At 33.7% G+C, this 21,135-nt stretch overlaps 3 protein-coding genes across 7 annotated transcripts; 1 reads left to right on the forward strand and 2 right to left on the reverse strand.

Moving 5' to 3' along the window:
• Nucleotides 1-1,471: 1,471 nt before the first annotated feature.
• Nucleotides 1,472-6,580, reverse strand: LOC132180381 (phenylacetaldehyde reductase-like). Of its 3 annotated transcripts, none has more exons than XM_088513150.1 (7): nt 6,463-6,580; nt 4,593-4,762; nt 3,791-3,896; nt 3,676-3,744; nt 3,330-3,515; nt 2,928-3,114; nt 1,472-1,635 (listed from the first exon to the last, which is right to left on the reverse strand). In XM_088513150.1, the coding sequence occupies exons 1-7, from the start codon at nt 6,578-6,580 to the stop codon at nt 1,491-1,493; spliced, it is 981 nt and encodes a 326-aa protein (XP_088369276.1). In that variant the 3' UTR covers nt 1,472-1,490. The 3 variants fall into 3 exon arrangements, with proteins under 3 accessions (XP_088369276.1, XP_088369275.1, XP_088369274.1); XM_088513149.1 differs by having other exon boundaries at nt 3,330-3,511; nt 3,660-3,744; XM_088513148.1 differs by having other exon boundaries at nt 2,928-3,135; nt 3,327-3,511; nt 3,660-3,744.
• Nucleotides 6,581-7,814: 1,234 nt separating this feature from the next.
• Nucleotides 7,815-15,471, reverse strand: LOC132168207 (phenylacetaldehyde reductase). Its single transcript, XM_059579331.2, has 6 exons — nt 15,302-15,471; nt 13,032-13,201; nt 11,908-12,099; nt 11,249-11,411; nt 10,387-10,573; nt 7,815-8,387 (listed from the first exon to the last, which is right to left on the reverse strand). Exons 1-6 carry the CDS (start codon nt 15,417-15,419, stop codon nt 8,243-8,245), a joined length of 975 nt encoding a protein of 324 aa, XP_059435314.2. The 5' UTR covers nt 15,420-15,471; the 3' UTR covers nt 7,815-8,242.
• A 2,615-nt stretch (nt 15,472-18,086) lies between these two features.
• On the forward strand, nt 18,087-21,095 carry REV7 (DNA-binding HORMA family protein). Of its 3 annotated transcripts, XR_009441145.2 has the most exons (7): nt 18,087-18,240; nt 18,320-18,400; nt 18,537-18,649; nt 18,847-19,036; nt 19,627-19,867; nt 20,082-20,172; nt 20,671-21,095. XR_009441145.2 is itself a non-coding variant. In XM_059605570.2 (6 exons), exons 1-5 carry the CDS (start codon nt 18,210-18,212, stop codon nt 19,824-19,826), a joined length of 615 nt encoding a protein of 204 aa, XP_059461553.2. In that variant the 5' UTR covers nt 18,087-18,209; the 3' UTR covers nt 19,827-19,867; nt 20,671-21,095. The 3 variants fall into 3 exon arrangements, 2 of the variants coding, with proteins under 2 accessions (XP_059461553.2, XP_059461565.2); XM_059605570.2 differs by lacking the exon at nt 20,082-20,172; XM_059605582.2 differs by lacking the exon at nt 20,082-20,172 and having other exon boundaries at nt 19,627-19,863.
• The last annotated feature ends 40 nt before the right edge of the window (nt 21,096-21,135 follow it).

Consider the following 21,135-nt stretch of genomic DNA (forward strand, 5'->3'; position numbering starts at 1 on the left):
GCATAATGCATCGTCCTCTTTTCGCTGTGGTGACATAAATAATTGCTATCCTTTAAGCGAAGTACGTCGGCACATCAATTTGAAAGCTCCCTATCAACGACTCCATATCATGCACGGCATACTTTCTAAATTAATTCGTAGTAGGTAGATTGAATTCACACTGGCAACCACAGGGGTGGTGACCAGCGTGGGCAGCAGGTATTATGGCTTGTTAAAAAGGAAAAACAACAACAACAGGGGAGGAGACTAGAATAGTGAGCCCATTGAGAGTAATAATATAAAGAAGATAATTAACTAAATTTGAAAACAATGAATTTAAGTGTATTTTATTTTCCTTTTCGATTTATTTATTTATTTATTTTTGATTTGATTGATTGCATAACATTGACCAAATTCGGTTAGTGAAATATTTAGTTTAGTATATACGCCAAATTCGGTCTTCCGGCTTGTCCAAATCAAAGGCTATTGGAGAAGCTTTCATACGCCTTAGTTATGATAGGATATTTTATAAAAATATTTTTAAAATAGATATTAAATATTATTTTCAGGTCAAATAATTGAGATTTCTTTTGTTCAATATTCCTTATTATTTTATAGAATTGAGAAACGTTGATTTAGAAAGAAAAAAATAATAATAAAAGAAAGAAAGAGGAAATAAAAAATACACAAGGATAGTCAGAATTCTAGACGGCCTCCAATTTCAAAAGCTGGTTCACATACACGTAAGAGTCCAAGTCAGCCATAGGCAGCTTTGTTCGAAGCAGTCTCCGGAGGCAGTCCTTACCCACTCCAACGACCAGCCACCCTATTACCTCATCCATGCCATCTCAGTCCTCTAACCCCTCACTTCCACTCCTCTCTAATGCCCCCAATCGTCGTTACCTTCCGATGACACCTCCCCCAGTACCCATTGGGAGTGGTTTCGGCCGCCCCCATCTGGCCGGATGAGCCACCCCCAAATGGCCAAGGAAGCCACCCCCAATTTTTTTTTATTTTTTTATTTTTTATTTTTTATTTTTTTCAAAAATACATTTTAAAAAAAAATTTAAAAATTAAGTAGGTGCCACGTGTCAACATTTGATTGGTTCACGTGGAATTCCGTTAAGTCAACTAAAGGTCAATTGACGGAGGATTAACTTAGTCTATTATCAAAACCACAAGGACCTCCTGTGATAAAAATGAAATCTTAAGGGGGAAAAAAAAATAAAGTAATGAAACCCCAAAAACTAATTTAGTATTTAACTCTAAAAGTAATTACCTTTTGTTCAAGATTCCCCGAACCAAACACCACAAAATACTTGTAAAAGTGTTTAGGAAAAATATTCCTAGTTTCCTCCTAAGAGATTACATTATTTGAGAGAGATACTCCCAAATGTATCTCTCAAGAGATTACATCATTTGAAAGGAAAGATATCAAGTATTTTATTCTTGCCAAACTGAATTGAACAGGTTGATAACAATTTGCGTGGGTTCCCTTTTAACAACATTATTCAGACAGTGAGGAAGCCCTTTTCCTTCAAGCTTTCAATAGTGTCCCCAAGAGTCACTTCCAAAGGAATGAAGCTAATACCCAAACTTTTGGCTTTGTCTTGGGAAACCTTGTAGAGCGGCAGCAAAGGCTTGTCATCTTCAAATCTGCCAAAAATGATAAACACATGCGACTCTTTTTCGATATTTTTAATGAATGTAAACAGTGACTTTGGTTGATAAATGCAAATTCTTGACTAAATTGATCAAATACTCCACAACAATGTACTCTACTTGCATGTAGGTGCATATGCCAAAAGTTGATAGCACACTGTCAATTCTATGATAAACTGCGTCCATCTTTCAACACCTGTCCCTCTCTCGGCCCCCCACCCCCGCTGGCCGCCCGCCCGCCTCTCTCTCTCTCTCATCAACATGACCACATATCAATTTCTAGTAGAAGATAGAACATTTAATTAAAAGAAGCTTGATAATGAAGTCAAAAGAGCAGGGATAACGAATCTAGTTGGATTTTATTCCTCTCTTTTTCACTTTTTGCTGCTAGGCTAATGCATGTCTTTCAGGCAATACACAATGAAAAGCTTACCTAAAATTTAGATAAGTCTATTGATGAAAATATTGATACAAAGTCTTGAAATGCAAATAATATGCTCACACTGTTCTCCTAGTTTCCAATAATCATATCAGCATAGTATTTCTTTATGAATAACCATACTGAAAAATCAAGTCGGAGCCTCACAACCTATCCTTGGGCTGACTTAGCTACAAGAATACTTCTTTGCCAGTCAGCACCATCCATGGCAAATTCATGATGAGCCAGGGACTAATGCATCCAATTTGCCTTCCATTACCTTCTTCACCTCAATGAATCTTGTAGATCTGGTTACCTTTTCAGATTGTAGAAGCCTATAGGATGATTGTCTCTCTTGTATACTTTTCGTACACGAGGGGTTTGCCCTTTTCTATCAAAAAAATTATTATTCATCAACAAATTTGTTTCAACATATAACATTTTTCCATGTAAAATCGGAAAATGTTATTACTTTTCCATTTTTTGACTGAAACCCTAGTATGAAAACATTTTCAGCTATTTGGTTCACACTTGTAAACCGATACTACCGGTGAGTTAGCAGTTTTTCTATATGATACCAAGATCCAAGTTTCCAGCTTACCTGTCCCTTGGCCTAGCTAGCAAATTAGTATGGTTATAGTCATGACTTAGCATTATTACTGTATCTTTAAAAGAAAATGTTGCCAGAGGAATTTGACCGTCTAAGAAAGTTGGATGTAAAATAACCATCATTAAAGAAATGAACCAATCGAAGCAATTACACGAAAACTAGCCTTGCATATGCAGCAATACATGCAAATTGAATTCAGTTGCTACTTACTATGGAACCAATCAGGAACATTCAGTATATTGCAAGTAAATAACTCACTTTTCAGGTAGATGCAAACTTGGGTAAAGTTTGTGTAATATCTTGAAAAACTCAGAATGGTGTGCAATTCTTTCAACCAAACAATATCTGCCACTAGCAGCAGGAGTCTCAAATGCCTGAACATGTGCATGTGCAACGTCTCTAACATCAACATATCTATAAATTCCACCAGGAAATGTTGGAGTTCCTGGTGCCAGGAAAAAAGAGAAAAAAAAAAGAAGAAGAAAGAGAAAAGGTTAACTAATAGTATATCACAAGAATCATAAGGAATGATGTGGCTGGAAGGTCGGTAAATTTCTACAGGCAAATACACTTAAACACAAATTTCTACAGGCAACTCCTGGTCATACTAAAAGATGGAAGACAGAATACAGATAATGCTCATTAGTTACAAAAGAGTACCATTCATAAGCTTCAGAAATTCGTCAATACTATAAGTAGGAGTTGGCTGTATGACTGGACCAATAACGAAGCCTGGGTTTATTACTACCAAGTCAATGCCACACTCTACAGCAAACTTCCAAGCAGCCTCCTCAGCTAAGGTTTTTGAGAGATGATACCAGCGCCAAAAATAAAATTCATAGCTAGCTACAACAATTACATCTGAAAATATTTGGCAGAGTGTGATTACAAGAAAAAGTAAAAAGAACCTAGAAGCCAAATGCTCACAGAGAAAGCAAGGTAAACTTGAAAAAGCAATACTAAGAACTAATGAATAGCACATATACATACCTTTTCCTCTTTACACATAACTGGATCTGAAACCAAGTCTCATCCATAACGACATCTGGGGTCAGAGGTTTTCTGTTGAACGAAACTGAAGCCATAGAAGATGTTATAATCACTCTCTTGATAGAAGGAACTTGAAGCCATAGAAGATGTTATAATCACTCTCTTGATAGAAGGAACTTTTGCACATGATCTAAGAACGTTAAGAGTTCCCTTCACTGCTGGATCAATTATTTCTGACTGAACCATGAGACCAAATGAGGAAGTAGCTCACATAAGAGTAGATTTTTTTAAAACTAAGCTATCAAATTTTTTGACAAATTCAATACATGCTATTCAACAGTTTTATCAAGCAGTAATTGTTTTATGCATTACTTTTCTGATGTCTTATGTGCACGATTTCTATAAACAATCTTGCATTAACTTACATAACTTAAGACCTAGGAGTACTACATTCAAGGATTGGTGGTTGTAGCAATGTTGAGAAAACACGAAATATTCTCTTCCTTTAAGCTACAGCGAGAAAAAAAAAAATGGCAAGTAATCGATAAGTATCATTAAAAGCGTAAAGTGTTTCTAAGTATACTGAAAGTCTATAAAAGGAAACACCGAACTAGAAGAAGCAAAAGAGCAAGAAAAACGCTATAACTAATTGAGAAAGGAGATACATAAGCAGCTGTCTACGGATATAAAGTTTAAAAGAATAAAAGATAATATATCTTATATCGTCTTTTCAGGGTCCTAAAATTTCTGTCATGACACATGATCAAAGCAATAATTACATGTTGCTAAAACAAGGCAGATGGCATGAGAAATCCTTTAATTTGTTTTAAATCATTAAATACAAACGAGCATTGAACATATTTGCAGCAAAAATTAGAACATTGTATCGCTTACACATTGCATAGGCAATAAAAATAATATCATGAGGTGAACCTGTGGGTCATTTGCCATGACAAAAACCGGGGATGCTAGATGAAAAACGCCTTGGCATCCATCAACTACAGAATCAAAACATCCTTCTTCCAGTAAATTTGCTTTGAATAACTTAAGTCTTTCTTTAGCTCCATCAAGTGCGAGTAAACACTCTGTTTTCTTTACATCATCTGTGGAATATATTTGCTGAAATTTCAATTGGAATGCTAAATTTATTAGTATCAAGCATTGAATGATAAATAAACATGAGAGAAAAAAGAAAATAAAGGGCAAGGAATAACAACACACTACAGATGAAACACTATTGTGAACAAAGCAGGTAAATCTAATGTTACATCCTATACAAGATTAGCCATAGAGTGACAGAAGGCTGTCATTCTTGTTCATCCAGTTGATGTCCCACCTACTGTGTGTGCTTACCACAATGTTTTTTAGAATAAAGTAAGCCAATCCCATTAAGAAGCCTAGAGGGGTGAAACTCAAGTACACGAGAAGTATACAAGAAAAACACCCAATTAAGAAAAAAAAAATAACACATACAAAGAAATTATAAGAAATTGGAGAAACAACAATAGTTGTAAGCAGCCATCCAAATGTAAAAGAGATTTGAACATAATGGTTTTTTTTCAAAAATAAAAAATAAAAAATAAAAGAAAAAAGCATAGGGCACCCAAGAACGCAGAAAGTATAAGCATAGGGCATCCCAAGTATGCAGAAGGTATACAACACGAGACACCTAGCTAGTCATTTATTGATATACTAAATAATCATAAAACACTTAAAACTATCCCTAGATCAGAGTAGTCTTTTTGAGGTGCACTTACGAGTTTGCTTTTATGCCGGATCCTCCCACCCTCACCTTCTAAGATTTACATAAAAAACAAAAAACAAAAATAAGATTAAAAATGATACGTGTGTACTTTTGGTACAAACATAGGTTGGTTTAACACTTGGTTTCCACTTTTAGGTTACGAATTGGAATCCAAACCACTAGTTTCACGACTAGTTTATTAAAGCGACATTTATCCTTAGAACAAGATACACATGCTCTAAGAACAGATGTCAGATTAATAGACTTAGCTGGTGAAATTTTGAAGGAAAGCTGTCAACAATTTAGAGTATAGTGATTCTCCTTTTCCATTCTAAGAAACCTCATTCAACGTTTTAGGGTAACCTTCTTCTAAAATATGACTGAACCAAACCGATCGGTCTAAAACTTCAAAATAACCAGTTTGTGCAGTATTTATAACAGTTTGGTTGGATTCCTTGCACACTCCTAGCAAAAATTGGTGTCAAAGCTAGCAAATTTAGTTTGTTGGGGGATAAAACCCATCATGGTCCCACTCAAGCAATATCATTCAAATAAGCTGCTAAAGTGTAACAACTATATCTATCAAAATCCCATGAGGAATACAAATCCCAAGATTTATGGAACTGGTATCAGCATGAGATACTATAAAAAACCCTATAAATGAAACTCAAGGCATCAGTTAAAGGGGACTAGTCTCCAAAAAATCCTAACTCATTGCTTTATTTTTACTCTACTTACTCATCTCACAAATAAACTTGGACTTACGTGGACTCCACATAAGTCAATGATGGACCCCACAAATCTAATGGTTGATCTATTAAATTTGTAAGAGAATATGAGAGAAATATATACAAAATATTGACACCAATCATTCTTAATAAAATATATTAATTTAAGCATCGGAGTGTATTCAGTTTGCTAATCAAAACTACGTCAATAGATTATATATAGTTCATCTCAAAAGCAAAGAACCTTAATGCTAATAAAAATCACAATAAATTTATGTGAGAATTTCATAGTAGACACAAAATAGAGAGAGACAGGACAGCTAGCACTGACTTGGGTCACGAAGTGTAGCTTTGACAGTATACCCACGTTGAAGAAGGATCTTCACCACCCATGAAGCTATGAATCCTGAAGCTCCAGTCACGCACACCACCTTCTCTGCTCCACTCATCCTCTCCGAGTCTCTGCTTAGCTTCGTTTGTAAATAATTTTATAGTAAAAGTACACTATTCAACACATTAAAAAAATGGACACATACAAAATTGGCCTGACCCAAAAATTAATATTTTTTAACGAGAAAAAAACAAAAACAAAAAAAAAAGTAGATATGCATTGTCCTCTTTCTGTTGTGGTGACATAAATAATTGATGTCCTTTGAGCTAAATATGTAGCCACCCTTCCCATGAAACATCAATTTGAAAGCTCCCTATCAACGACTCCACATCTCTTTTTAAATATAGAAAAAATGGGAAATTATCATTCCCCCCTATGAACTACTACGTGATGACCATTTCCCCCATCAACTACCAACTTTACATTACGATCCCATCAAACTATCATTTTGCTATCAAAACTCCCATTCCGTCATCAAGGCCGTTAAGTCGAACGGTCAACCGTACTATTCACGACACTGTTCATGACATTGTTCACAGCGTAAATACTGTTCACGACACTGTTCACAGGGTTGACCGTCTGACTTAACAACCTTGCCTGATGGAATGGGGGTTTTGTTAATAAAATGGTAGTTTGATAAGATCGTAATGTAAAGTTGGTAGTTGATGGGAGGAAATTGTCATCGCGAGGTATAGTTAATGGGGGAAAGGATAATTTCCCCTAGAAAAAATTTCCAAAAAGTTATATGCATCAAATACCCTAATCCTTCCATAAATATTGAGTAGACTATAGTGTTAACCGATGGTAAGTAGGTAGGAAATTTGCATTTTGTAAAAAAAAAATGATCAAAAAGATATCGTGAAGTGTGTTTGAATAGAAAAGTAAAAAATAATTTCTAAAATAACGTGTCAAAAATGCATGTTATTTTCACATGCATTTAATGCATTTTAGAATATGTGCACTTTTACAAAGAAATTCCCTTATATGATCATATGATTTTTTTCTTTTTCTTTTTGAAGTCAGAATCTTACCATATGCCATAAGGGAGGTGAGCAATTTGAGAATCACAAGTTGGATTGACAGATTTCATTACTCAAAACACCTCAGGACTAGCAAACCCTACCCAAAATGAAGCTCAGAATGATGAAAAACATATAGTGAATACAATGTTTCTTTGTGTAATGGGCCTAATGGTATTAGAAGGTTTAGGACCTATGGTGATGAGAAAATCAAATAGAAAATAGATTGGTTACTTTGAGCTAGAGGGAGCCTAAACCTCCAAAATTTCATACTAAGATCAAATATCTTGAAAAAAATTGTACAATACCTTTTGTTCAAGATTCCCCGAACTAAACACTACGTACAACTGGTAAAAGTAATTACCTTTTGTTCAAGATTCTCCAAACCAAACACCACATACAACTGGTAAAAGTAATTACCTTTTGTTCAAGATTCTCCAAACCAAACACCACATACAACTGGTAAAAGTAATTACCTTTTGTTCAAGATTCCCCAAACCAAACACCACAAACAATTGGTAAAAGTAATTAGGAAAAATACCCCTAGTTTTCTCCTAAGAGATTACATTATTTGAAAGAAAAGATACTCCCAAATGTTTCACTCGAGATTACATTATTTGGAAGGAAAGATACCAAATATTTTATTCTTGCCAAACTGAACAGGTTGATAACAATTTGCGTGGGTTCCCTTTTAATAACATTCAGACAGTGAGGAAGCCTTTTTCCTTCATGCTTTCAATAGTGTCCCCAAGAGTCACTTCCAAAGGAGTGAAGCTAATACCCAAACTTTTGGCTTTCTCATGGGAAACCTTGTAGAGCGGCAGCAAAGGCTTGTCATCTTCAAATCTGCCAAAAATGATAAACACATGTGACTATTTTTCGATATTTTTAATGAATGTAAACAATGACTTTGGTTGATAAATGCAAATTCTTGACTAAACTGATCAAAAACTCCACAACAATGTACTCTACTTGCATGTAAGTGCATATGCCAAAAGTTGATAGCACCCTGTCAATTCTATGATAAACTACGTCCATCTTTCAACACCCGTCCCTCTCTCCTCCCCGCCTGTCGCCCGCCCGCCTCTCTTTCTCTCTCTCTCTCATCAGCATCACCACATAGCATTTTATAGTAGAAGTTAGAACATTTAATTAAAAGAAGCTTGATAATGAAGTCAAAAAAGCAGGCATAACGAGTCTAGTTGGATTTTATTCCTCTTTTTTCACTTTTTGCTGCTAGGCTAATGCATGTCTTTCAGGCAATACACAATAAAAAGCTTACCGAAAATTTAGATGAGCCTATTGATGAAAATATTGATGGATTATATCACCAGATAAAACAAGGAAAACCAAAGTTTCTTTTTCCCTGAAAGTTTCTCTTTGAAAACCTCATTATTGGATGGCAGGTTATGATGGCTCATTCACATAACTTCCAGGCTTTAGCAAGGAAATCAAAGTTGCATCCAAGTTGGATCCAAAATGTGGAAGGAAAATTTAAGAATTTTGAAATACTTTTGGTATTCTAACAAACTGGTATCTTTATCTCACACATCATGAGATTTTATTATTATTTTTTATTTTCTTTAGTTAAAAAATGCACAATTGTTTACCAAGTTACAGAAAGTCTTCAAATGCAAATAATATGCTCACACTATTCTCCTAGTTTCCAATAATCATATCAGCATAATATTTCTTTATGAATAACCAAACTGAAAAATCAAGTCGGAGCCACACAACCTATCCTTGGGCTGGCTTAGCTACAAGAATAATTCTTTGCCAGTCAGCACCATCCATGGCAAATTTATGTAGAGCCAGGGACTAATGCATCCAATGTTGCCTTCCATTACCTTCTTCTCCTCATCAAATCTTGTAGATCTAGTTAATTTTTTTAGATTGTAGAAGCCTATAGGATGATTGTCTCTCTTGTATACTTTTCGAGTATGAGGGCTTTGCCCTTTACTTTCAAAAAAATTATTATTCGTCAACAACGTAAAACATTTTTCCATGTAAAATCAGAAAATGTTATTAATTTTCCATTTTTCGACTGAAACCCTAGTATGAAAACATTTTCAGCTATTTGGTTCGCACTTGTAAGTTGTAACAAATACTGCCGGTGAATGAACCCCTATCATACCAAACCGAGTAATGCTACAAGTTCCTCTTGTGTCTCTTTTGAGTTCCTCCAAGAATTGTGTGACTTTTAATAGCTACATCATTCTTGGAGGGACTCAAGAATGACACAAGAGAGACTTCTAAAATTACTCATACCAAACCCATGGGCAAATACGCACCACCAACAAAGGCCCACATCAAACTCATCACCATTCTTGCCCACAAGTGTGGAGGTGTGTTGACGTATTAACTAGTGCAATTTGTTCACTTCATGCTCTTCTCTTTAAATCTTCTCATTATCTATTTTGCAGCTTATACGTTGCCTTGATGACTGAAATAACAATATCACTAGCTCCTAAACCAAAGTCCCTTGCATGATTATCTTACTATAAACTATCGAAGTAGTTTAACTCTCAATTTTTACACATGACCATGCAGCTACCAATATCCAAGTTCCCAGCTTACCCGTCCCTTGGCCTAGCAACTTAGTATGGTTAAAGTAATGACTTAACATTATTCTGTATATTCAAAACAAAATGTCCCTGAGGAATTCGACTGTTTAAGAAAGTTGGATGTAAAATAACCATCATTAAAGAAATGAACCAATCGAAGCAATAACACGGAAACTAACCTCGCATATGCAGAATGCAGCAATACATGCACATTGAATTTAGTTGCTACTTACTATGGAAGCAATAAGGAACATTCAATACATTGCAAGTAAATAACTCACATTTCAGGTAGATGCAAACTTGGGTAAAGTTTGTGCAATATCTTGAAAACCTCAGAATAGTGTGCAACTCTTCCAACTAAACAATATTTGCCACTAGCAGCAGGAGTCTCAAATGCCTGAATATGTGCATGCGCAACATCTCTAACATCAACAAATCTATAAATTCCATCAGGAAATGTTTGAGTCCCTGCAGCCACAAAAAAATAAAATAAAATAAAGAGAAAAAGGAAGAAGAAAGAGAAAAGGTTAATCAATGGCATCACAAGAATCATACAGAATGACGTGGCTGGAAGGTTGGTAAATTTCTAGAGGCAAATACAGTTAAACACAATTTTCTTTTTGATGACTCCAACCATTTTGTAAATAGAGTATGCGTTAAAATCTTTGTTGCAATGGTTCGCCTTAGATGGCAGGCACACCCTGTTCTAAGCAGAAGCTAATTACTGCCATAGCATTAATATGTTTTAGGTGGAATTAGAGGGGTTGGCGCTATGCAGATCAAGGCCAGGCTTTGCAACCGCCTTCAAGTGAACTATAAGTTATAGAGGAACTTTTACATTCCATATTATCAGCACCAGAATTCAGTAAAGCCTTTTGTGAAAAGAAAACGGAACAAGGAAATACCAAAGAAAGCAACTCCTGGTCATACTAAAAGATCTGGAAGTTATGGAAGTCCAAATTTTTAATTGGAACTGCAGAAGCCCTAATATGTTGCTGCTAAGTCTCATAAAATTCAATTACTTATGAAAAAAAAGGCTCATAAAACCTACATATAAAATGAACAATAAATGCACTTGAATATAAATAATTTTTGTAGAAAGAAACACAATACAGATAATGCTCATTAGTTACGAAAGAGTACCATTCACAAGCTTCAGAAATCCCTCAATGCTAAAAGTAGGAGTTTGCTGTATGATTGGACCAATAACAAAGCCTGGGTTTATTACTACCAAGTCAATGCCACACTCTTCAGAAAACTTCCAAGCAGCCTCCTCAGCTAAGGTTTTTGAGAGATGATACCAGAGCTGAAAATAAAATCAAAGCTAGCTAGAACGATTACATCTGAATATTTGGCAGAGTATGATTACAAGAAAAAGCAAAAGAGAAATGCTATACTTACCAAATTTTCTCCCCAAAATTGGTTCCCAAATGATGTGTCACCATCCCATGAGATGATGACACATTTCGCAAAATAATAGATCTCATGGGATGGTGACACATCATTTGAGAGCCAATTTTTGGGGCAAAAATTTGGTAAATGTAGCATTTTCCAAAGCAAAAGAATCTAGAAGCTGACATGTACATGCTCACAGAGAAAGCCAGGTAACAACAAAGACAATTTGGATAAAAGAAAAAGTATGGCTCACATTGTGCTGCTATTCTCTGATATTTCCTCTTCACTAAAATAACACTCTAGTTCTTTCATTACCAGTATCTTCATATCAACAGCATATAAGAGTCCAAATAAAGATAAACTTGAAAAAGCGATATTAAGAGCGATTGAATAGCACATATACATACCTTCTCCTCTTTACATATAACTGGATCTGAAAACCAAGTCTCATCCACAACTACATCAGGGGTCATAGGTTTTCCGTTGAACATAACTGAAGCCATAGAAGATGTTATAATCACTCTCTTGATAGAAGGAACTTTTGAACATGATCTAAGAACGTTAAGAGTTCCCTTCACTGCTGGATCAATTATTTCTGACTGAACCACGAGACAAAATGTGGAAGTAGCTCCCACAAGAATAGATTTATTAAAATAAGCTATCAAAAGCATAATAATATTGGAAAAAATTGAATACATGCTATTCAATAGTTTTATCAAGCAATCATGCAATAATTGCGTTATGCATTACAAGGTGGAACTTCTCCGTTGTCTTATGTGCATGATTTCCATAAACCTAGCATTGACTAATGAGTAATACTAGAAACCACATTTTGATCCTATAACTATCCTACAATGCTAACATGGCAACCAACCCTTAGATCAGTCTTTGTTAAAAAAACAATCCAATGGTTGGTTAGGATTGCCATGTTAGCATTGTGGGATAGTTGTGGGTAAAAAATGTAGTTTCTAGCATTTCTCTTAACTTACATAACTTAAAACCTAGGAGTACTACATTCAATGATTGCTGGTTCCAACAATGTTGAGAAAATGAAATTGTAGATGACAATGTTGTGAACATGAAACATTCTCTTCCTTTAAGCTACGGTGAGAAAGAAAAATTGATCAGATTTTGTAAAAGCCTTGACGTTTGTATCCTTCCTAGGAGCAGAGATTCCATCTGGAAAACAGAGGCAGTTCATTGCCATTGTTTATGATCATAAAAATGTGGAAGAACTCGTCTCTGCAAAGTTCTTTTTTTTTTTTTTTTTTTTTTTTTTTTTTTTCTTTGGGGAAGCCGGGGGGGATGGATTTGACGGGGGATGTACTACGATTGAATTTCTTTTGCCAAGATACATGCTCCAAGCAAGAATTACATATTGCTAAGACAAGGGATCAAGCTGGTATGATATCCTTTAAGTTGTTTTAAATCACTAAATACAAACAAGCATTCACCATATTTGCAGCAAAAATTAGAACATTGTATCCCTTACACATTGCATAGGCAATAAAACTAATATCATGGGGTGAACCTGTGGGTCATTGGCCGTGAAAAAAACCGGGGATGCTATATGAAAAACACCTTGGCATCCATCAACTACAGAATCAAAACATCCTTCTTCCAGTAAACTTGCTTTGAATAACTGAAGTCTTTCTTTAGCTCCATCAAGTGCTAGTAAACACTCTGTTTTCTTTGGATCATCTGTGGAATATATTTGCAGAAATTTCAATTTGAACGCTAAATTTGTTAGTACCAAGCTTTGAATGAAAAGTAAACATGAGAAAAATAATAATAATAATAATAAAGAGTAAGGAATAACAACACACTACAGATGAAATACTATTGTGAACAAACCAGGTCAATCTACCATTACATCCTATACAAGATTAGCCATGCTAGAGTGATAGAAGGCTGTCATTCATGTTTAGTTGATGTCCTATTGATCCCATAAGGAAGTTATGGGTTTTCAACGGAAAACAAAGGCTGAGGGAATGACGACATGTGCAGAGGGGTGCAACTCAAGTGCATGGGAAGTATACAAGAAAAACACCCGATTAAGAAAAAGAAAAAAGAACACATATCAAGAAATTCTAAGAAATTAGAGAAACGAGAACAAATGTAAGCAACCATTCAAACATAAAGAGATTTTAACATAATGGCTTTTAATTTTGTCACTGTCCTCTCACAATTTTTCAAATTTTTAGCATTGTGTTCTCTCCAAATACACCACATTCATCACAAATGAATCATCTTCCAAGATTCTATACTGCAGTGTCTTTCAAATTTTCTTCTTCACCAAGGTCAACAGCTCCATCACCCGTTGGGGCAAGACCCACTCAACCCCGAATAGACAGAAGACTGATTCCCACAAGCCTTTGGCTATTTCACTATGTACAAATAGATGACCAATGATTCCCATGCTCTTCTTTCATATATGTAAGGGTTTTCATGAGTAGGTTTGGTTCCAAATGCAGGCAAAATGAAGCTATCCCAGTCTGTTGTCTAAGAAACCTAACCAAACTAAATTGAACAAGTTTAAAAGTCAATTCGGCTTGGTTAAATTGTGTTGCATAGCATAGCCCCATGTCATGGATAGAGCTGAGTCAGGTTGGGTTTGGGTGACACTAGGACCAAAACTTTATTCAATTTCCCATTTTCCAGTCAATGTTGGGGGTAAAGTTCTTCAAAAATACGATTGAACCAAACCGATTGGTCTAAAATTTCAAAATAATTAGTTTGTGCCGTATATATAAGAGGCTTAGCAGCAGCTTCCCTAAATATAGGAAAAACTACTAAGCAATCACCTGAAATAAACTCCCTTGGTGTTTCCTAAAGCAAGGGAAGCAAAAGTGCTACTTGAGTTGGTTCTCTTAATATCATTTTAGAGTCCTGCTATGCGGCTGCCAAATTGTTGGACATATATTAAAAAAATAATAATAAAAAAAAATTTGTTATTTTTTTTGTTGGTGAATATTTAGTTTCTAATGACTCAAAACTTGTTTTTGGATTCAAAACTAAAACCTAGGGGTAGAAGGTTAACCTTTTAGGGATGGTATCACCCAAAAGAGATTCGATCATCCTAAATTTGGTCCTAATGCCTCAAATTTGGTGTTAATACTTCAAATTTGGATTCCCCTTTAATATCTCTCTTCTTCAATTTTTTTTTTTTTTTAAAAAAAAAGTAAAATGTCTGATGCTTGGCTGCCTCATGGCTGCTGGAAATCTCTATTCATCATTTTAAAATAAAAAAATATTTCTCTTTCGTCTAACATTTATTTGAAAAAAATATTTAAATAGTTTATCTTTTCTTTCTCTTTCCCCTATCATTTAATTTAAAGAATATTTAAATGATACAGGGAAAGGATAAGGAAAGCTATAGTTTGGTTCCCTATATTTAAGAAAAAACCAAGGAATCTCCTACTAGTGCTCTAACAGTTTGGTTGGATTCCTTGCACACTCATAGCAAAAATTGGTGTCAAAGCTAGAAAATTTATTTGATGGATTTTTTTAGCTCATATATTTATCATTCTTTCCAAGGATTGACAGTTCATTAATCAGAAACCACATCAATATGTTATATATAGCTCATCTCAAAAGCACAGAACCTTAATGCTAATAAAAAAACATGAAAATTTATATGGGAATTTCAGAGTAGTCTATCTATAGCAAAGAACAGTCAAACCCAGAATTTATACTACGCTAAAAATTGCCTGACACAATTAAAAAGGGTTTTTTTTTTTTTTAATTAAAAAAAAAAAAAAAAAGACGATGAGACACAAAATAGAGAGAGACAGCACTGACTTGGGTCACGAACTGTAGCTTTGACAGTATACCCACGTTGAAGAAGGATCTTCACCACCCATGAAGCTATGAATCCTGAAGCTCCAGTCACGCAGACCACCTTCTCTGCTCCACTCATCCTCTCTGGCTCTCTCTCTTTCTCTCTGACTCTCTCTCTCCCTGTGTCACACTGTCACTGACTCACTTAGTGCTTAGCTTTGTGGCAGTTGGACTTGCTTTTTCTTTTCTTTTTTTTTTAATGGTAAGATAAAATTTTATTAAAATAAAAGTAAAGAGATTACAAGATACTCTAAGATAGGAAAGAGAAAAAATGAAAATACAAGATACGGATTCTAATGAAATTACTCAAACAAATAGGAAAAATGATAAAAATACAATTTAAACTTAATTTTGGCTTAACTTTTTTTTTAAGTTTTTTTTTTTAAAAAAAAAAAAAAACTGCATGTTGAAGAGAGAGCCTTAAACTAGAGAGACAGAGAAATTTAACTTAAAAGTTGGATTAAAATTAAGTTTAAGTTGTAACTCATTACGTAAATGTTTGGTGCTTTAATTAGTATTTTTTACCAGGAAAAAAGTGGACGAGCATGGTACTCTTTGTCGTATAGTCATGGATGTGCTGGGCACCCCTCCAATGGAACATGACGTATTATACAATGCATTCTTTCTTTGGGACATCTGTTCACCATCTTTATCTTTACTAGCTTTGAGCCAGGGCTATGTACGGAATTATTCAATATAATCTAATTTTAAAGCTTAAAACATATCTATATTGTATTTTTTATTATACGTCAAAAAAATTGTGTAAAAAAAATCTTTCATGCCTATTTCAATAAAAAAAAAAAAATACTAAAGGTTATTCAACGGTATATTGTTGAACATAGTAACACAATTACACATAAGTTTGCATGAATATATAAATCGCATAAAAATATACTATCAAAAGAACCATATATAATTTTAGTTTTAATCCATATAAATTAAAACATATTAAAAAATTTCCATATGTGTAATTTAAAACCAGAAAACATAAGACCCATAAAACTTATTAAAATATTTATTCTCCTAGGAGTAGTTTTATTTATTTCATCGAAGAAAGAGATAAAAAATCGTAGAATGAATATTGGAACACAAAAAAACATAATGAACAACAAAGTCAATTAAATTTACAAAAGAATAATAAGAAATTTGAGTGAAAAATAATATATAAATTAGAACAGAAAATAAGGAAAGAGTAACCATAAACCCTATAACAATATATTGAGAATGGTAGCAAAACTGAGAGTAACCCTAAACCCAATAAGTTTTTGTATAATACTTATTATATGTCAATACAAATAAAACTCATAAAATTCTGGACATTTAAAAAATAATATAAAGCAAAATAACAAATCTTTTTATTTTATTTTATTTTTTTTATGGATACAAAAATAACAAAATCTTTCACTCAATATTTAATACAATCAAATAAATCATTTCAATCTTCCCTTAATCTAAAAAATAAATTAAAACAAACTAAATTTGTTCACATATGTTTAGTTTAAAAGCACGAAAACTAATAGAAAATTAGAGAGAGAGAAAAAAAAAAAAAAAAAAAAAAAAAAAACAAGAAAACATAAATTTTGATTATCAAAGTATTAATATAAAATTAGAATAAAATTTTAATATTTTTGGTGTAATACCTATTATATTTTAATACAAATAAAACTCATAATTTTGAACATTCAAAAAAAACAGATGGAAAAAAAAAAAAAAAAAAAACTATAAAACATTCAAATGAAAAATAGCTGAATACCCAAAAAAAAAAAAAAAAAAAAAAAACTGAACAGAAAATTTTACGAAACAAAACGGAAACATATTCATCTCAATAAACTTTGTGCAACCATTAACTTCTATAGGAAAGAGTTTTGAAACCTTGTTGCCATAGAAGGAGAAGGTGAGTTTAGAGTGAGAGAAACCGACGTGATTTAGGGTGAGAGAGATAAATATGAGTTAATAAAACGAAAGGTCAAAAGAAATTAATTAAGGAAAAATTGTGTTTTAATAAAGAGAGAGATATTAATGAATTAAGACACTTAATTTATTAAAAAAAAAAATCGTGATTTAGGGTGAGAGAGATAAACATGAGTTAATAAAAAGAATGGTCAAAAGGAATTAATTAAGGAAAAATCGTACACTTAATTCATTAAAAAAATAGAAAAAAGAAAAATCCTTTTCAATATTTGCACGGTTCAATTATTAAAAATTATGAGTAAAAAAATTTAATTTTTTTTTTTAAAAATGGACACGTGAGTTAATAAAAAGAAATGTCAAAAGGAATTAATTAAGGAAAAATTGTACACTTAATTCATTAAAAAAAATAGAAAAATGAAAAATTCTTTCAATATTTGCACGATTTAATTATTAAAAATTATGAGTAAAAAAACTTAAAATTTAAACAAAATATTGTTGGTGTGAAAAAAAAAAAAAGGTTATAATTTTATTTATATTATTTGTTTCCTTATTTGATTTGGACATTAATAATACTTAATTTATTGAATAATTTATGTATGAAAAACTCTTGAAATATAATCAACACAATTAATTACACTAATTAATGACTGGAGGTAAAAAAAAAAAAAAAAAAAAAAAAAGGTTTAGATATTAAAAATATGGGCACGTGTCGCAATTCTAAGTACTCCCTGATATTAAAAAATATGAACATGTGTCACAATTCTAATTACTCTCATCTTGATTATATATATATATATATAAAAAATATATTGAAGGGAAAGAGATGGTGGGCAGATGAAGCACCCCTCAATGGAACATCGATTTGAAGCTCTTCGTCAACGACTCTAAATCTGATTTTTACTTTGGTTTATCTCTTGTTGTGGCCTTCTGAGTATATATATATCCTGAAAATATATTAATGGAGCGCAGAGATATTCAATCTCGTCAAGGTTTAATATTTTTCGCTTTATACCCCCTCCTTTTTTTTTCTTTTTTTTTTTTCCCTGTCTGAGTATATTGAAATCGCAGGTGAAACAGCCCGGATTTTGGTTGAATTCTTGGAAGTAGCCATCTCTTCTATTGTCTTCCTCAAAGGTGTCTACCCTGCCGGTCAGTTCTCTTTGCACCCTTCTCAGGCCCGGCCCTCTCTCTGTTTGCTTAGCAAGAAGATTATATGCATTGAAATTGATATAATATTTATTGATTATACATTTTTTTGTTGGGTGATGGTGAATTGTGGGTGAAGGCGCATTCGAGAGAAGGAGATATATGAATGTGGTGGTTCAGAGGGCTCGCCACCCTCAGCTCAGAGATTACATCCATTCTGCTGTTTCTGCTCTTCTTCCTTTTATCCAAAAGGTTTCTTGGGATTATATTCATTTGTGTTATTTATTCCTTTTTTATTTGAATGATTCAATCATCATTAGGGGATGAATAAAAACTGATATTGCTATTATTTATTTGAATTTTGAATTTCCTCAAAATCAATTAAGGAAGAATAGTAACATTTTGGTTTCATAAATATGAATTGAAACAATCATGCCCCTTACAAATAGGGATTGGTGGAGAGAGTAGCAGTTATTTTTTTCGACATTGACTGCATCCCGGTGGAAAGATTTGTGTTCAAGCTCACAGTGAACCAGTCTTATGGATCAAAGTTGGAAGAAGCTGACCTGGAGTTCTCTCTTAGATCATTCTTGATCAAGCTCTCAGTCTCAGAATCCCTTACTAGGGTTCTTCCCCATGGTAAGTGCTAAATATAGCACTACATATCCCATTTTCATACTTCAGCCTGTATACATGGGTAGCAAAAAACACTTCTTTTTTTTTTTTGGGAAAACTTCATTTAGCCTCTTGAACTTTCATCGCTTTTGCAATAACTCAAAAAAAAAAAAAAAAAAAAAAAAACTCAATTTATCCATCATTAAAAAAGTTTGCAATGTCACCTCTCCATTATGATTTTCTTCTAAATCCTAACGGAGGCCTTGGAAATTCCCAAATCCTAACGAGATGGGTAATATTACAAATTTTTAAATTTTGATGCATTAAATTTAGTGATCTTGAACTTTAAGGAAATGATTGTAAAAGTGAAGAAAGTTCAGGGAGTTAAGTGAAGTTTCTCATTTATTTTTTTAATTTTTTTATTTTCTTATGGCTTTCTGGTATGTATCATATGCCTTGTTGTTTACTTGGCTCCCATGATTGATTAATTTCTTAGGTTCTTGATGCATTTCTGAATTGTGTCCTGGATTTTGTTTTCTTTTATGGTTAAAATTAGTGACAGGTCTCTAATTTTATTTTATTTTATTTATTTATTTTTTTGTATCTTTTGACAGACTGTAGGTGGGAGATAACTGCTTACTTTCGATCCCTTCCTCAGGCTAGTACAAGCAAGGATGCAGAGCTATGGATCCCATCGGACACAAGGCTGTGGCAGCAACCTCCACTACTGACCCCTATTAAGTCAATGAATAGCGAACCTCTGTGTGTGCAGTTATATCTAGAACATCCTAGTTCATGTGAACCAAAGCCTTGAATGGTGAAATATAGCCATTGCATACATGCACACTTACGTAGGTACATCCCTTTTCTTTTTTATTTTTCGTGTTTTGCTAAAATATATGTATACTCTGATTTAGCATGACAACTTATCATGACTGTTCTTGTCAATCTGCTGTCGAAAAAGTAAATTCTATCCCCACTGAGCATATGTTAGTTTTGCAAACCACAATGAGTCAGTCTGTATTCTTGAAGAATTTCATCGTGTTATGGATTAAATTTACAAAGTCAGAAGTCACAAGTTGAGATGCTTGACATAACTGGAAGCTGATGGAGAATTCAAGCTCGCTTAACCTTGGGGGATGCACAAAGCGATTAGGATGGTACCCTATTTGTAGTACTCTTTTTTTCTTTTCTCTTTTTTTTTTTTTTTTGGTTAAGATTTCATTAATCTCCTTTGACTTTAGATCATAAGTTTTGGAGGTCCTCTTGTACCCTTTTTGTATTATTATTATTTTTTTAATGAACTTATTGCCTATTAAAAGGAAAAAAAACAACATACCCTTGGGTAAAATGTATTAGAATATCCTTAAGAGGTCCATTGGAATGCTTTTGGCGGCAGGCCTTTAGAGTCTCACCCTCTGTCAGGGCATCCCGACTCAGGTCAGATTATCACACACGAGACTCGCCTGGGTTTTGCATGATCCACAGATCAACACATGTTGGATGAGTCGGTCTTCAGATAATTTTGTTTCTAGTGGGAATATGTTCATATCAGGGAAACTTTAGTGAAAGAAAAATAGATAAGATTTTGATTTCTGCTAAAAAATTTCTAGGACAGACTGCTAATAATGAGTGTTTGCTAAATTTTGTTGGAGCAGGTTCTGGCTTTTTTTCTTTGGTGGGTATATCCAATCTGTCTTGAGTTTCTCGATGAGAAAAAGTTTTGGCGCAAGATTCAACGACATTGACAGAGCTATTTGTATACTTACAGCAATGTGCTACAACACATAATGCACAATTAAGAATTGCCTAATACAAAGGAATCGGAAATATTGGAAGAAGAATTACGTTGAAATGGTTTTCAAGGACTTATGTCTAAAATCTAGATACTCAGTATGTAATGTGTTTGGTGTAGTTTGGATTATGCCTAGAATGGTGAAAGAATTGTTAATGAGTTGGGGAGGTCAAGGCAGGTGTTGTGACATTTTGGAAGTTTGGAGGTTGATTCTTTTATGTTATGCTTACTGTAGTGTAATTGAAGAGAGTAGAATGCACGGAACTTTGAAGATAGAGGAACAGTGATGGCGGAGCTGAAAAATATTATATTCAACGCCTTTGAAGAT

The sequence above is a fragment of the Corylus avellana genome, chromosome 2 (genome assembly GCF_965113065.1).
Source record: "Corylus avellana chromosome 2, dhCorAvel1.hap1.2, whole genome shotgun sequence".
Lineage (NCBI taxonomy): Eukaryota > Viridiplantae > Streptophyta > Magnoliopsida > Fagales > Betulaceae > Corylus > Corylus avellana.

Excerpts from the sequence above, each read along its gene's own strand:
- LOC132180381 (XM_088513148.1), bottom strand. The coding sequence starts at position 6,580 with ATGAGTGGAGCAGAGAAGGTGGTGTGCGTGACTGGAGCTTCAGGATTC. Across the intron at positions 3,745-3,790 it reads AACATCTTCTATGGCTTCAA|TTTCGTTCAACAGAAAACCT; the intron begins GTTCCTTCTATC and ends CTATGGCTTCAG. Across the intron at positions 1,636-2,927 it reads AGTTTGCATCTACCTGAAAA|ATTTGAAGATGACAAGCCTT; the intron begins GTGAGTTATTTA and ends CATTTTTGGCAG.
- REV7 (XM_059605570.2), top strand. The coding sequence starts at position 18,210 with ATGGAGCGCAGAGATATTCAATCTCGTCAAG. Across the intron at positions 18,241-18,319 it reads AGATATTCAATCTCGTCAAG|GTGAAACAGCCCGGATTTTG; the intron begins GTTTAATATTTT and ends TTGAAATCGCAG. Across the intron at positions 19,037-19,626 it reads TACTAGGGTTCTTCCCCATG|ACTGTAGGTGGGAGATAACT; the intron begins GTAAGTGCTAAA and ends ATCTTTTGACAG.
- LOC132168207 (XM_059579331.2), bottom strand. The coding sequence starts at position 15,419 with ATGAGTGGAGCAGAGAAGGTGGTCTGCGTGACTGGAGCTTCAGGATTC. Across the intron at positions 11,412-11,907 it reads TTATATGTAAAGAGGAGAAG|CTCTGGTATCATCTCTCAAA; the intron begins GTATGTATATGT and ends TTTTATTTTCAG. Across the intron at positions 8,388-10,386 it reads AGTTTGCATCTACCTGAAAT|ATTTGAAGATGACAAGCCTT; the intron begins GTGAGTTATTTA and ends CATTTTTGGCAG.